This window comes from Cottoperca gobio, chromosome 22 (assembly GCF_900634415.1).
Source record: "Cottoperca gobio chromosome 22, fCotGob3.1, whole genome shotgun sequence".
NCBI lineage: Eukaryota > Metazoa > Chordata > Actinopteri > Perciformes > Bovichtidae > Cottoperca > Cottoperca gobio.
This window is the reverse complement of record NC_041376.1, coordinates 17,394,140-17,411,556: the sequence shown is the minus strand read 5'-3', so window position 1 is coordinate 17,411,556 and position 17,417 is coordinate 17,394,140. Positions and strand designations below refer to the sequence as shown.

General features: G+C 41.7%; 1 protein-coding gene across 1 annotated transcript; it reads left to right on the top strand.

The window, feature by feature from the left end:
- The first annotated feature begins 713 nt into the window (after nt 1-713).
- On the top strand, nt 714-16,891 carry fbxo33 (F-box protein 33). Its single transcript, XM_029460127.1, has 6 exons — nt 714-1,269; nt 3,791-3,901; nt 5,140-5,300; nt 5,443-5,651; nt 5,889-6,186; nt 8,191-16,891. Exons 1-6 carry the CDS (start codon nt 836-838, stop codon nt 8,454-8,456), a joined length of 1,479 nt encoding a protein of 492 aa, XP_029315987.1. The 5' UTR covers nt 714-835; the 3' UTR covers nt 8,457-16,891.
- Nucleotides 16,892-17,417: the final 526 nt, after the last annotated feature.

Genomic DNA, 17,417 nt, shown 5'->3' with positions numbered 1-17,417 from the left:
CAAAGCCATTACATTAATCAAATAATAATATTTTGTGAGTTTGTTATTAGTTAAATGTCTGAAAGCAAAAGAGGTGTGTTTCATTATTAAATAATTTGTCGGTTTCTTTAATGAAAGTTTGAGGTGAAGGTTCAGTGTGGTGCACAGCTGTGAGATAGACAAAATAACAGGAATGCTAATACATTCCAGTGCAACAACATACTAGCTACTACTTTTGTGAGGCATATGATTTTGTTAGGACTGTGGTAATGTTGTCACTTTAATTTTATGTTGTGCTGTGGTTTTGTCCACCCTCTGTAATCTGTCTTTGGAGTGGGGTATATGAACTGGAGGGGTTGTGTTCATGGATATAGAAAGAGAACGGTTGTGTCTGGGTAGGAAGAATCATTCCAAAATAAAGATCACGTGTGTGAGGGTTTTACTGCCGCGGAACACCGCCCTCCCGCGGAGCACGGCAGTATGGCATAAATAACAGCACTTCAGGACTAAACCATTCACTTGACAACGATGCGATGATACTGATTATAAAGAAGCTGGGGAAATTTTCACTAGAGCCTTAATATTGTTAAATAAATAACATCTTAATGTTAACATCAAAAAAGGATGACACTTGTCCCGTTACCAGCATTTTTGTAATAATTGTGAGGATTGTTTTGTTCCCCTTGCATTGAAAAGGAGTGGTGCGGTCCAATAGTATTGAAGGCAAGGCTGTAAAAACGGCTCGTTTCCATCAAGAGGAAGAAGCGTTGCTGTTATTCGCTGTTGCAGCACCAATTTTTAAAAACGGTTGTACCATTTATTTAATATCTGGTTGGTTTTTGGACAACAGCTTGCCATGGCTCTGTGCGGGGGTGTCGGAGCCATGGCTTTACCCAGCGAGCTTATTGTCCACATATTCTCCTTTCTGTCCGACCGAGACAAGCTCCGGGCCTCGGCCGTGTGTTCACGATGGAGGGAGTGTCTCTTCTACCCCGCGCTGTGGACCGAGCTCAAATTGCGAATAGGTGGTGGTTGTAACGGTGGTGGCTCTAGCTCCGAGGAGACCCCGAGGCTGGAGTTCCTCATGCGTAAGTTCGGTTCATTCGTCCGGGAGCTGCAACTGGAACTTGCACCGGTGGAAGGCTACCTTAGTCCTCTCAACAACGACCCGTCGTCCACCAGGATGGACCAGCCAGATAGCGACCCGCAGCTCTCTGAGCGATGGAGAGACGCCATGACCACCTACTTGGACCAGGTGTTGTGTGTGTTCTCCAGCACCCGCAACAACAGGTAACGGTATCATTAAATGTACCCCAAAATCCCTTTCTGTTTGTTTTTATTCAATCTCAACTATTCGCATGATACCCTCTCCTTTTTTGTAATTCCATAGTATTTGGTGCGTCGCAGTAAGCTAGCAGCTAGCTAGTAGTTAGCTATAAACAAACCCTGACATTAGGAGTTACGTAATAGGGTCATGTCTTTGCAGTGAAGTTAGCAGCCAACGCTATCGGAATATCTCAGAAGCCGTTAATACACCAGTATTTTATTGCTTACACTTGCTTTTACAGTCATCCACTAATGATGGATGTATGCTTCAGCGACAATGTTAAGTCAAACGCTTGTCTGCGTTTCTTTTGTTGCCAGTTCTATTTTCTATGTTGCATTGGGGTCTTCATACCAGCAGATACAATGCAGCACTGCTGGTGGCTAGAGAAGGCTTTGTTGGCTGTGACTTGCTGATATCAGCACTGACACACACATATGCAGTGTATGTGTATATACACATGTAGCTCTGGAATGTCGTTGCATACTGTTTGATGTAATCACCTATACGTGCATTATAGCCACTTGGCTAATTTCTGCTGTGGAAGTTACTATTCTGTAAAACACTACTTTAAATGTTAAGATTCCTGATTTCAGTGCGGAACTTCTCTATTATACCTTCTCCCACATTCTCTATTATTCTCTACAGTGCTTTGTAGTGTTGAAATAGCACCCATCCAATGCTGTGCCGTTCATGTCTTAGTTCTGCTGAGGGGGCTGAAACCTTTTCTGTTGTCTGACTTGGGGACAGTTTCCAACATTTTCCATTCAAAAACTGACTGACTAACCAAGCCTGTGTTCCAGTTTCAATGCTGCACATTCATGCTGGAAATGTGACAAAATTTGGTACATCCGGATGTCAGTTTGCATATGGAACTTTCTTGATTTTTGAATGTTATCAGTGGATAATTTAGTTCCACAAGGCAGCGCATAACAGAAATCTGGGAATAGTTTTGCTTTCCCTTTTTAGAAAGCGCCAGCCACTTCAGAATTTGGACATTTAACAAGTTTGCAGTGGTTGGTACGTGCTTTGTGTAATTTCCTGTTCCCCCAAAATTATCATTATAAACGTATGAACATAAACTATAAACATGGCATTTGCAAGTGCTCAAAGCTGTCAAGCTAACAGTTTATGGAAGTTTATGACACTCAATGATTGCATGGTAAAATTGCGCGCAGGGGGACTTATTACAGTCCTGCGACAGATAGTTTTTTTTTTTTTTAATGTCAGAGCATTTGATTTATTGATTGCTGTCGGGATGCAAAGAATATATATATATATATATATATATATATATATATATATATATATATATATATATATATATATATATATATATATATATATATATATATATATATGACACACACACACAAAACCATACATACATAACCAAGCTTGTGATCAGGTAAGGATAAGTGAGTTTTTCATTCAACGAGCATTGGTCCAACTCCACTGGTACATGTTCAAAATAATTACAATATATAACTCATTGTTAATTCACTGGCACTTTTGCGCACGAAGTAGCTGCACATGGGATTGTGTTGGTTTCACTGCAGAGGCATTTTGTGAAGCTTAGCCTTTAGTTTATTTACAGTAAGTGGGCTTCATCAAACATATGCTCGCCGGGCCTTAGTCCTGTGTGGCCGCATGACACACAGTGATACTCCGTTCTCAAAACTTGCATCTGTGATCTTCCAAACATCATTGTCAAAGCAGATGCAGACAAAATGTAATTGGGTGCATTGTGACCTCTATGCTTCCCTTTGACTGCTTGATTATTGCCATATGTTTTAGGTACCAGGGCTCTAGAGAGCAGTGTAGTAAAGTGCAATGTGACCCCTAGTGTAGCTACTGTTGCTTCTGTTTAAAACTTCCAAGCACCCCGTTTGCGCTCCATGTGATACAACCAGATGGACAATTTACAGTAGTAATAACTTTCACAAATGTTGACGGAGCAAACGGATGACAGTGAAACTGTCCTTTTGAGAGTATTGCTGTGTGACTAGGTTTGGTTCCCCATTAAGTCAGTCTGTTAACAGTCAGTTAAGAATTCTAACAAAATTGTAATTGCGAATCATTCTTTTTCTTATGATCCATATGTCTCCGCATTGACTATCAATGCACAGTGATGTTTTTCCGTTGTTATTTATGTAGAAAATAACTTCCTAACCCACTGTTGTTAAAGGTTGGACTTTCACATATTAGTGTTTTTTTATGTAGTTTTTATGACTACGGTTTGAATGTGACTTGACCTATAAAAAACATTTGTTTTCAATGATTTCTTGTTGATGCTTACATGGTACCTGTCAAAACACGCACGTCTTTGAACTGACAGAAGGGTAACTGTAAAAACACAAAAGAGAGCATGTTGTTTAAAACATTTTTAAAAATTGCTACAGTGACTTGTAATCACTAGTAACTAGTGTTTAGTACCTTGTTGTTTCTTTTCTATATTTCTAACATTCTGTGTCTCTCATTCTCTAGAAACCTGCGGAAGCTGAGTCTGTATGGAGACACCTGTGTTCTCCAGCAAGAGGGATTATTGGACAGCTCCAACCTGCTCCAAATTCACCAGGGGGACAAAAAGATCAATGAGTAAGTCTGAGCATAGCAACATACATTTCTATTGAATGTCAGAAAAGGTTAGATTCAGTATTTGTTTCTGTCCATGTGGTTACTTGCATTTTAAATAAAATGCACATTGACTGCAACATGGTATTGGTAATTGTTTGCAGAACATGAATGGACAAAAATATTAATTAAACTTTTTGATATTTAGTGCATGTTTGGCTGTAGGAGACTATTATTTACAAAATGGCACTGTTGTTTGGGATTGGAAACCGTGTGTGTTGTTTGGTGTTTCAGAAGGATAATTTAAGACTGCTTTTAAATAATATCTCAATATTTTTAGGCCACACAATTTATATCTCTTTAATTTGTGTAATTTACCAATAACCATGAAAAGAATAAAGTTGCTTTAGCGCTTCACTTCTTTCGCTCTCTCCAGACTCTTTCCCTGCTGTCCTCCAGATATAAAAACACATCCATGCTCATACACCACACACTCTCCCAGGAGAGGCTGTATGAGGGAGGGTCGTGAGAGAAGCAGAACCCCAAATCAGTCTCATGCTGACGTTCTAGAAATGACATGACAATTAATATTTGTACACGATGTTGGTGATAGTCATATACTACAGCCCACATAGAATAAAGTATATTTGATATATCGCCCAACCCTAGATAATGCATTTAAAATGTGTAGATGTACATAGGACACTTTGTCATCACATGCCTGGAGACATTAGGCTTTCAACATGCACAGCTCATTGAGCCAGAACAGAATACAGATCATTGGCAATTTTAATGGCCTTTCCTCTTGTTGCAGTATTTCTCATTCATACTGTAGCAACCAGTGTGGGTTTGTTTTGCAACTCTGGTACTGAAGTAGATGGCATCACATTAAATGCAATGTCAATTCACACCTTCTATGTTCCGCCTTGTAGGATTGGGCACAATTTAAATGATGTCAGACTGTTTCATGAACCTCAAATTTTGCCAAATGATGCCAGATATACATACCCTAACTACACAAATATAGTCTGTTGATTTAAATATTCAGGGCTGCAACAGAGTTTAATATGGAGAAATGTTTAGTTTGGTTTCATAGATCTTACACTCTTGTATAACAGCATAACAAATATTATATATAATACCTGCCAAACACCGCTCTCATGGTGTATTCAATTAAAGCAGCACAAAGCTGTAGTCATGCTGGTAATGTGAGTTGAAGCTAATTCTCCTCCACCCTCTCTTCTCCCCTGTGCTCTCTGCAGAATCCAGCAGTTGTTCATGGAGTTGTTGTCTAACAGCAGGCAGCTGAGGTGGTTGTCCTGTAGCTTCATGTTGGGTCTTGTGACTCCCTGCTCCTTTGCCTGCCTGTCAAATCCTTCAGCTGAGACCCTGCGGCACCTCAGTTTACTGGACCACCAGCTGGGTGTGTTGGTTTGTTTCTGTCTGTAAATGTGTAAATGCAGTAATAAAAGATCTACTGGATTATATCAGTTGTTCCTATAGATAGGATAATATTAATAGCATATTATGTTGATACAACTCTTTACCTCCTGAACCTTCCTCAGGTCCCCTCATCTCACCCTCAGAGTTGGGTCGTCTATCTAATCTTCATTCTCTGGCTTTGGATTTCTCTGATTTGACATCTGAGCTTTGTGGTCTGCTGGCATCCCCACGCCGAACTCCGCTGCATCGCCTCTCCCTGCTGCTCAATGGCGCCGCCCTTGAGTTTAAACCATTAGAGGGGACTGCGACAGAGGACGATTGGAAGGCACTGGTAATGCAACGTGTATCTTTGTTTCTCAGTCTTGTTAGTCTTGTTAGTCCGCAGCAAATAATGATTCCAGGACAGCCTCTTGCTCTGTTTGATGATAGGATGCAAGTGTTTTAAAATACCCTATGGCAGTGAAACCATAGTTACATAGCCACATGTATTTCAGCACTGCTGCCTCCAGCTTTAAATGACTACAAGTCTCCATGTTTACATCGGTCAAGTTTACCTACTCCTCCCCAGATTCGTGTGAGTGCCAACCTACGAGTGTACATCATGGCCCTGGAGCTGGACGGCTCAGAACTCCTCAGAGTCCTAAAGCCTAGCCTCCCTCTGGAGCGCCTCCACCTCGACAGTTACAGCACACTGGTGACCGAAGCCACGTTGGAGCTCATCTCTCAGCAGTACAACAAAACGCTGACTCACTTTCTGCTCCTGAGGGATGACCCCGAGTTCCCTGACCTCAGCATTAATCGGAACGAAGATCCGTTGGTCCTCTTGGCATGGAGATGTACTCAACTGGCTGTACTGGTGATACATGGTGAGTTCAGCTTTTTGTCTCATGGATGTACAGTAAGAAGACTTCAGGCTCATTGTGGTGTGTGCTGGACCAACCTTATGATGAAAAATAAGACAAAATAGGGAGTGATGTTGGTGTTTTTAAAGGGTTAGTTAGGATTGGCCATTTCTCCAAACTGAGGGTGTGCCGAACACTTTACTGTAGATAATACACTGACCCTAGATGAGTACCTCCATACTGCTTCCAAAAACCCAAACTATGCATTTAATTGTACTTGTGGTAACTCACGATAACGAGGCCTACAGTAGTTATTTTCCTAAGCGAGATGTAACCATGGCTGGCAAAGGACAGAAACATAATGTAAGATTTGGTATTTTTGTGATTTTTAACGCCCTTAAATTTTCAGAGTGCAATTCACTTATACCCCGTTGTCGTAAATATGGACAGCTGTCAAGGCCTGAACAAGCCAATGTTTGCTCCACGTTTTCCGGTTTACCCTTTTTAAATTGCCAAATCTAGATTACTGCCCCTGGTATGGAGAGTTATTTCCTCTCATGCAGGAGCGGAACACACAGCACCAGTCAAACGTTGGTACTTCACATTGAATGAGACTGTGCGTCCAAACCATTGACTGGTACTCTACATGCTAGTTGGCAGTTGGCTGTAGTCTTTGTGGTCCGTTCAAGTGCGACCTTTTGGCCAATTCGCAGGCGACGTGAGGCGACTCAACAGTCGGCCTCCGTCATCGCTAGTTATTTGACGGTTTGGTGTTTCTTGGCCTTTTCAGTACACGTGCATTTGTTATAATTGCATACAGCACAGCTAACTGAGCTAACAGCTTATTAGCTGCTACAGTTAGCAGCAGTCAGAGGTTAACGATACTTTAACAACGAGTAAAGCTTTCAGTCCATCAGGAAACTCCGTTAATCACAGAGAGTTGAGGCAGTGCAGCCAGTGGACATCAGAGGGAAAACCATAAAATATGATCTTGTTCTACCAAAACCATCTTACTGCCGTAAAGCCTTACTCTCTTCCCCTGGAGATTGTACGACCCGCTAACCAAAGTTACAGTGTAAGTACAGGCGTTTGGGGTGCAGAGTGGGACTGATGGAGGCACCATTGTTCATTCAGCAACTTGATTTTGAAGCTGTTATTTTCAGGTAAAATGGTTACAAAATGTTGCTTTAAGCTTAACATTTAACCTACATTAATTGACTCTTTTTTTTTTTTTTGCCCATAGGGGTCAATACAAGAAACTGCAAACACAAGACACAGTTGTTGTAGTTGGGAAACCGTTGCCCATTTACACATCCAGTAGACAAAGAGATGCATTAGCATTTATTTGAAGTTGTGTTTGTCCACCTGATGGATTCAAGTATATATTATATATTATATTATATTATATTATATATTATATTATATTATATTATATTATATTATATAATATTCACTATCCTCTTAGCTCTGTTTTGCTCACCCCCTGAGAAAACATTTAGCTTGTTAGCTGCTTAATGTTATGTTCCTGACAGTCACTAACGTTGTCTGTCTGCTGTTTGGTGCTGTTCAGTGGGTTTATTTTCACTGAAACCGCTTCCTGCTATGTTTGGAAACAAAGCTTGTTAGAATGAGAGTGAACCAAATTGTGAGGTTGCTGGCAGCAGAAAACAATGAGCTGAGGATAAAAGCAGTTGTTAATCTGTGGGTTTGTCACTGCGTAAGACATCTTTAACATTACACATGATTTTATCTGTTGTTAAAGTATTTATTAGAGCAGTTTTAAGGCTCTGTGGGATAACAGTTTCCTGTGTGGGGAAACAAAATCTTAAACATGAAAAGATTTGCTTGTTTTCAAATACTGCACAAATACTCGCCCTGACTTGGCAATAATATTTCTCTTTTGTCTTCATCATAATATATTATGCCATAGTTTGTAAACATTGGTATGTTGAGTGTAAATCTGTATATTTAGTATTTATCCATAATATTTGCAAGATGAGTGCTCCCTGAACACATCTCTCTCTGTAGGTTACACTGTTTGGTCCCATAATTTGGTGGCCATCTCTCGTCTGCGAGGCTCCAGCCTTCGCGTCTTGACCGTCTCTGAGGAGAGCATCGACTTTGATCCTGACCAGTCCGTGTGCATGGAGGGCGACCCGGTCCATAACCTGGTCAAGGAGGTGTCTCTGGGCCTCGGCCGTGTCTGGCACCCATGTCTGGATTCCAGCCTGGTTTTGTCCGAACCCACCCAGCACTTCCACCGCGAGCTGCACGCCTTCAGCATGGGCATGTAGGCAGGGATGGCAAGTCCAACACATCACAGCCTAAACTGATTCAAGACCAGGCCAGACCAAATAAGTCCAAGTCAACTCAGACCTCTGAACCAGGCCAAAAGCAGACCCATGTGAGAAATCTAAACTGGATCTTAAAACCATCTATAAATTACATTTATGTGAACTGATCTGATTCTTTTATTTTACTTTTATTTTTTGCATCTCTTTCACAATCAAGTCCTAACATTTAAGTGTTTGCCTGTTTTCTTGCTTTGCCTCTTGATTATCTGGTTGGCCAGTGACTTGGAAAAACAGATTCAATCTTTAATGTTTAAATACGTTTTCCAATTTAATAATATCCCTTTTTGTTAAAACTGGATATTCTAATAAATACATGATATTAATTTAGGTTGCAGGCATACTAATCTCTGGCCCCTGACCACAGACGAGACTTGAGTCATGACCATATATTATTTGTCTGCTAAAATGGGTCACGGCAGCTCCAAATGCACTTGTATCTGGTCTGGTCTTGATCGACAAGTATTCAGAGTTCAATGTTTCTCCTTCACCTCCAGAGCCTCTCTTTGATCTAACTTGATTTTCTTTTCTTTCTTTGTTGACTGTTTCATCGCTCCCTGCTCTGTATAATCTTGTTTTTTCTGTGTGGTGGTTCCCTTGCCTGTATAGGCTTTGTGTGTATTTAATTGCAGATATATTATTATCCTGCTCACAGTTAGAACAGGACAGGCAGGTTGAGTGATGGACCGGTGGGATTTAATGGGGGAATGCTTTGGTTGTGAACGTATTTTCCTTTTGTTTTGTTTTTGTTTTTGAAACCTTTGCTCAATATTGGTATGTCAGTCTGCTACATTCTAGGTTGGAGTTTGTAAACTAACCAATCAATCACTTCCTGGGTAACGCATCCTTAGCTGCTTCTTCTGTTAAAGAGCACCGTGTGCGCTTGTACAGTAGTTTGAGAGCCCTGGCAGCGGGGTGGGAGTCTTCACTATAAGGTGGCTGACTGTGGCAGCTGCTCATCAGTTTTAAAACTGTTTTCAGCAACATCCACGTCACAGCCAGTGCTATGACCCCGATCATTTGTAAATGGTTTATTAAGGATATTAAGCCCCTTATTGATAGTGTTCTGGAGAATATTGTTACATGCGTGCAGCTAACGCACTTCCCACCCTGCTCACTTGTCCACTTTGCTAGAAATCAAATAGGGGGGTGTCGTCTTACGACTGACATTCAGAGCAGAACTTTAAGAATCACCCGTCACAACACCCCGCGATGTTTGATCTGTAGTAAGTCTTTGGATCTTTTCTTTCTGTATTCAGGATGAATATAGCTGCCTTTGGCCAAGACCTTCTGACGGTATCACTGTCAGAAATGAACGGAGCCCTTTTGCAATGTATGAGAAATCTCTGCGACTACTTCCAAATTCTTGGTGCGACCATGCACACACAACCAGTATTCTGAAGGCACTGCTTCCCTAAGGTGGCAAATACCAAACCCAGGTTTTGCAGCCATGCCAGCAATTTCGTAGGCAGGAACTAGTTTTCTCAGTGGTGGAGTTCTTGTTTTGGAGCAAAAACATTTCACAATAAAGAACAGGGAAAATAAAAAGATGCACTGAATGTAACTAAACTCTCATTCTGTTGGCCAGCCAGGTTTTTAATTTTTTATTGAAGGCCTGCTGTAAAGCTATATTTGCCTATAACGCATATCTTGCCACAACAGTCGCAGCTGCTGAATAAATGCATTTGGATACTGTGGGGTCCACTAGCAGCCCCCCCGACGGGTTATTTTTACAGCACAACAAGGTTTTGCGTTTGAAACCTTTGGCATATTTCTGTGGCGAAAATATTTTCTGTCAGTCTCAGGTAGGTTTTTAACATCACTATGACCAAGACAGCGGTGGTAATGATGTCGAGTAGGATGTGTGAACAATCAGTTAGCGTTAGATATTGGCGTCATTTTATTTTATTTCCTCTTGAGTCACAGTTGCCTTGGAAACAGCCCCTTGTTTTCTGGATACAGTTGTTGTTGTTATTAATGATGTTGTGATCTTGCCATCTGATAAACCCCTCGCTCCACCTTGGTTGGGGGATCAGTAAACCTTATCATACATTTGTTTTCAAAGATTAAGGTTGATGAAGAGTGAAGAATGGCAAAACCAGTCTGCTCATTGCACATGTTTTATATCTCCAGAATATGTTGTGGGGGACAGAGAGTAAAGGAAATCCATCTTTCCTATAGAAGACCTGCTGGGCCCAATTAATGTCTGAACTGAATGTAGTTAATTTCCTGGGGTTAAATGACTCCTGCCTGGCACAGGGGATCTTGTCTGGCTGTGCAACTGGCTTGTTCCTCCAGGCTTTCATTAACTAGGGTGAAGGCGTGACTTTGATTGAATCACAGTCACTTTTATTGTCCGATTCTAACTATGAAAATAATGGGGAGGGGGGCCTTTGCCCTAATAAATGAAATAAATGTTATTCAGGCTCTGTGGAAGTGCAAGCATGCCATGGTCAGGGGTGAAGGCGGGCATTGTCGACCAAATATCTTGTGCTCCACACAAACCTAATTGTGAGTGACCAGTGGATGACTGGGTTCCATCTGACGCACCAGTGCTGCGACTGCTGAATGGTTATGACGGCTCTTGTTTGGTGTTTTATTAAGGCATTTATTTTGCTGAGTCAGGATTTTACCAGGGTAAGAGTTTGGGTTGGGCTGCAGAGCGGCTAACTTTCATAAATAAATGCTGTCAACCAGCCATTGTTAGGAACGTTACCCTCCCAAAATGGCTTCAGCTCACTTGTTTTGCACACGCTTTAGAGGTCAGGGCAATGACATCGCAGACTGTGAAGGTCCATATCAAGGTCTGTAGTTTACAAGGTTGACCTGCGGTTTGTCCATAGACTGATATGGATCCTGAGTTACAGTGTGTCAGCACTTTGCTTGGTTCAGAACGATTTGGTCCCAGTGGTGGTGGGCTTGTGGATACCAAATGTTTGCTCATCTGTTAAGGGACCTCAATGGTTCAGCAGTGATAATCTCTCCAGTCCTTGGTCCATATCTCAGGATAAATGCACTCTGGTACCAAGAGTTTCTTTTAAAAGCTGTATATAGAGCTGCACACTCAAACATTCAGAGGGGAGAGCAACACCAACATAATGCAGTCTGACCAAATGATGTTGGTTTTTATCTTATCTTCTTCTTCTTCCCCTCCTCTGATGTTTCTTCTCATCTCGGTTTTTTGGAGCTCAACTTTGCTCCTTTTATGTGAGAGATTTAAGCTGTTTTGTATTGTGTATAGGCATCACCTGATATGAAGGGAAAAATCACAGCAATCTACAGTAGAATGTAATTCCAAACTAGACGGTCATCTGGGCTCAGCAAATAGATTTTTACAAGCAACTTATTTTAAAAAGCTGATTTTACAGCCTCACCTGCCGTGTGTGCTTCCTCCTTTTGGTTCTTGTCTTAAGTCCCCACATTATTGTCTCCACACTAGAAGTCAGATGGCACTGTCTGGGCTAAAATGAGGCGCTGGAGTTTTTCATGGTCAGCTCGAGCAGAATAACATTTTCTATTTACTACAATATTCCCAATTGGAAAATGTATTTAAATGCTGTTCTAATCATGAACATCCCTCCCATACACTTATGAAAAAAAGTATTCCTATAAGGAGGCTCCAGGACAAATTCTTTATCAAAAATAATGTTTTCACAAGTTACGATATATAAAATGTTCCCATCACACACAACTACATAGAAAAGATGAAAGATAATGTACACAATATGCATGAGAGCAGAAAGGCGTTGCTTCTATGTTTTTGTTTCCTCACCAAAACAAGGCAACATTTTAGAGAAGATGGCGTGGAAAGAGCTCGGTGTTGTCCTTGCAAGGAGAGAAGAGGTGAGACAAAGTTCTGCCAGTAAAACAATGCTCAATAACTCAACACTGGCAAAACGGGTGACAAACGTGGACACGGTATGGCATCGCATTTTAAAAACAACCATCCGTGGGAAAATGATTTATCCCGGTCCATTTGTATCGTCACCAATAGCTAAATATTAAGCTACCTTGTGCCTGAAAGCTTCTGGAGTCAAACTGCTTTTCAAACCTCTGCTCTCCCCACGGTATTAGCTTTGTGTTTGTAGTCGTTGCTGTGATTGTTAGTTCACTCTTTAGGGACGCAGCATTACAAAGCTACAGTAGCTAGGGTTTCAGCACACGTGTGTTTTCATTTCTCTTGCGTGCCTGTATCTTTTGCTAATGTAAGCTTTCAAAAGCGTAGAAGAAATGTGTGTATAAGATGGTATGACTGTGTGCAGTGCAGCCGTCATATGTTTTTTGTGTGTGTGTGTGTGTGTGTGTGTATTTAAGGGGGGCTTGCTCATGTTTAGCAGTGTAGTCTTATCACTTCTACTGCTGCAGGGAACGGCAACAGAAATCCTTCGTTCTCAGGGTACAATCGGATTTCAAAAGGAGGAGGATGTGGGAAAGTCGCAATAGCTCAGGCCTCTAGCTCACTCATATGGATAGTAGGAGTCACTGGATCTGTTCTCCTCCCTTGATGTGTTTTTAAGCTGCCAAAGACCAGATTGGAACGAAGTTAACACAGACACAAGTCTATCTGAAGTGCCCATGTACACACACGCTGGCAGGAGGCTGGTCCAGTATTCTTTCCTACGCTACACCTCCTTTATCCTTACGCTCAAGTGTGCACTTCCACTGAACTCTGACTACTACCCATCTGTTGATGTACTCGGACCATACTGTGCTGGACCAGGTCAACCTCTTGTTGTGTGGTTGGTGTGAAAAGAGACCAAAGCGTACCTGTATGCAACAACTCTGCCAATGTTGCATGAGAGCAACTTACTGTGGCCCAATATCTGTGATTATAGGTCTACACCGCATGTTGCTGAGGCGTCATAGAGCAAAGCAAGGCCTTTCTAGTCCAGTGCAGTATGCCTCTGTAGTGTGACGGAGGCTTATATTCCTCCCTCTATATCTCCTTTTTCTCCCAACACCTGTTTCACTGTGAGTGAATGTAAAACTAAAGGCGAGGGGGATAAGGAGTTTGGGTTAATCTCAGAACACATCAGGGACTAAACACTCCCTCAGAAGCTTCCTGAAGCTACTTTCTGACGGATTTAATTGTAGCCTCCCAGCTGGGACGCAGGCCAGCCTGCCTGATGCGCTACGTGGCCAAACCTGTGGCCAAGGTCAAGTTTTGAAGTGTTTAGTCCCAGGCTTATGGAGCTGTAAAGTGATTTGCTGCTACAGATCTGCTAGGAACGGGACATTCCACGGGCCGTCTGACTTGCAAACAGTTTACGACCAGGCTAAAGTGTCAGCATGAAATTAAGACTATATAAATATATACTATATTTTTTTTTACTTTGAATGAGTTAGTCTGTTTTTTGAAGGGATTGCGGGACGCAGCTAGTGTTGACTAGTCACACAGATACCAGCTGGTCTGAGCAGAGTGAAGGTGTGATACCAATTAGAAGTGGTTATTTAAAGTGTGTGTCGCGCCTATCAAAGGTCGACCGTGTTTCTAAAGTGTGTTTCTGCAACGCCCAAGCTTCGTTTCACTCGATGCTTCAAGCATCCTGAAGCAATTATGGGGTCTTTTTGTGTCCGGCACACAAAAGGTCACAAGTGTGAAAGCAACTTCCACTGACTGCTAAATACAGTACAAGGACTCTCTTCTCTTTCCATGTAATGAGTCGGTTTAACCCATTGGATCAATCTGCCAGGGTAAAGAACATCACAATACAGTAAGAGGAAGTTAGTCTGTGTATTTTACAGTGAATACACAGTCACCTGGAGTCTGGGCTGGACTTCTTTATACACCATATGCAGACAGAGGTTTGTGTATGAAGATAATATACTGTGTGTACACCGGGACACTGATGTGTGCTAGCAGAGCCTTATTTTTAACGAGCTCTGCCATTAAAAAGACTTTTAGGTTTGAAGGCTCTAGAGATGAGGTGTCAGTTATTCAGGAGACCACAACCAGCAGTTACTGTACACTGATGCCAGTTCAATCTGCCCTTTTTGACACGTTTTGTTTTTCTGTGCTCTTTATATGCATTCATAAAGAAATCCTGGAAGCTATCGGGACCCCTGTGGCCTGAAGGTTAATCTAATCCAGAGTTGAGTTTATTAAAGATGTTGTGAGACGGAGCTGTAGGTAAACGGGGATCTGGGTACGTCTGTCCTACCAGGCCTATATACAAATAGGAGGGTTTGACACTTAATAGCCAATACAAATCCCATTGACACGGATAAAAGTGTGTGTGCGCGTCCGTGTTTTATTTTACTACCAAAGCAGCAGCCTGTGTTGGATCTGCATCAGTCTAAACAGGCGCACAGGAAGAAACCAGTTTCATTTCCACTTCGATGCCATCTTGAGAACTTGTAATGTTGACTCTCGGGATGTTTGCAATGCTAACTGTAAGATGGTTCAAGGCTTAAAACGGTGACGTGTTTCTGAAAGCATTACGCAACAGGGTTTCCTCGTCACAATGTGAGATTTCAGACACTTCCTTGTGTTTTTACCTGAACGCTAACACCATAGACTACTGCCAGTACATGCATACTCACATGGGGCTGGACTCATGCAGGTATGTGAAGAATCTCATTAACATCCTGATGTATGTTTCTGTTACTTGGTGAGAAAAACACTGGATGTGCATTGCACTGGTATAGACTCAGTCGTGTGTAACAGGTGTAGATGGATGTGTGTAATGTCTCGGCGAAGGGGAGCTTCACACGGAGCAACGACATTAGCAACACTGAGAGCCTTTAGAGGAAGTTTGGATTCTACTGGTTTTTCAAACTGCTTATGATGATGATCGCAGCATAACATTGATATTAAGGGTATTATCGTATACTTGCCACATTTTATTTCTAGAGAAGAAACAACAAAATGGCACTGATCGCATAACCTGGCCAAACTCTTGTCAGTCACCGTGGTGTGTACCCTGAAGGTCGGTGTAGCGCTTGGCTATATCAAGGAACCGATAGATATTCATGCTCAGTGTCAGCCAACTATCTTCATTTAGATTTCAGCTACTGTGTCTCTGATGTTTCTGGCTGCTGAACAAAGTCTTTCTTGTCAAGTCTGGAGAGCCAAACCTCCTAATTAGCCAGCCAGGCAGGCAGGCCTGCTGCCCAGTCCGGCCGCACAACTATGCAAGAGGAATGCATATAATCCACACTCTTCTCTATTTATTTATTTTGTTCAGTTTTTACTTTCTTTCTTTTGTTTCTTCTCACTGTCACGCAGTAGACATGAATTAATAAGAACTTGCAATGACAATACTTGGCCTTATGATGATTTCTGAAATCTTATCATTTAGTTTGAAGATCTTTTTTGATTCTGGTCAGCCAGCCCAGCGGCGGTGACGGCGGGCTCACTCTTGGTCTCTGTGAGACCGGCTAGACGGCCCCAGTTTTATCGTGGTACGAATGTTGTGCATTTGTTTAAAATCAGGACAGTTTGCAATAACAGCAGTCTTACTAGTGGCCACAAAGGGGCACGAGCAGTGCTGACAGCGCCCGGCTGCGTCTTTAGAAAACCATAGAGGAAGAAATATAAACTATATAAATAGATATATAAACTCACACAGTGCATATTTGTATTAGGTATCAACAATGCATTACCGTGGTATACTCTTATGCAACACATGTCTGGGTTCAATTTATGAACATGAAGTATATTATAAAATCACAGACTTTGTAAATCAGAAGCTATGTTGTTGTGTGTTTTTTGCGGGGGGGGAAATGGTTTTACCATCCTTAATGTTGAATATTCTGAGCGTTCTGTTCCTGTGTGATTGTGTTTGTTTGTTAAAGTGAGCACATAGCAGTGGGTTTTACCTTCTTTCTGTAAGTAGGGAACCAGACGGAACCCGAAACACAGCTGGACCAGATTTCAAATCACACGGAGCACATTTTAAATACTCTGTTTCTTAAAAAGGTCACGATCTGATCTGTACACGGGTTTACAATCAACTGGGTGAGTAACAGGATGGATTAAGACTTGTTCTAACCAGCAAAGACCAGTTTCACTCAACTTCCCACTGTTTGTCCGTATAATGTTTTAAATGAGAACTTGGCTTAATCTACGTCTGTGAAACGCTCTTACTAGAGTGAAGAACATTTAAATCTGAAGTAATGTAATGTAAAGCTCAGATTAGAAACTTTTCCAGCTGTTTTTTTTGTTTTGTTTTAGTCTGCAGGGAAAGAGTCCTCCCCAGCTGAGGGGACAGATTTTATCATAGAGAACCGTGCTGGACGTTACAAACCTCCATGTAAAACCTCTTAACTGACAGATGGCGTTCACTTGAGGGGTCAACCTGCCGAATGTTGATTTGACTTGATGTTGAATGAATGCTTCTCTTCTTTTAGTCAATGAATAAAAGCATTAAAAAGTTGTTTGCTTCCATTGTCTTCATTTACCTCCCGTGTTCAGCTTCTGCAGTATACACCATACACTGTATATAAGAAATGGATGTAGTTGCCATGACTTCACCCAAACTGGACAACTGTGGTGTCTAACCAAGATTTGTGAAACTCTCTGGTTAGGATGGGTCGGGGTTACCTTCTAGACAACATAGGTGACCTGTTGATTCACAAGGTAGCCACACCCTAAAGCATCCCCTGCTAACCATTTTACTCTAAATGGGAGCATAATTTACTAAATGAACAATACTCTGAACTAGCGATTGAGACAGTAAACTCATTAGGAAAATGTTTACTGAGGTAATAAACAAAAGGATAAATAGTGTCATATTCTCATAGACATCAGACTTCTTTTTGCAACTTGTGGAGTCCCCCCTGCTGGCCATTAGAGAGAATGCAGCTTTATGGCACTTCTGCATTGGTGTCACTTCTCAGAGCCGGAGGTGGCGCTGGTATACACTAAGAGTCACTAACCTCTCTGGGTTTAAGAAATGTTAC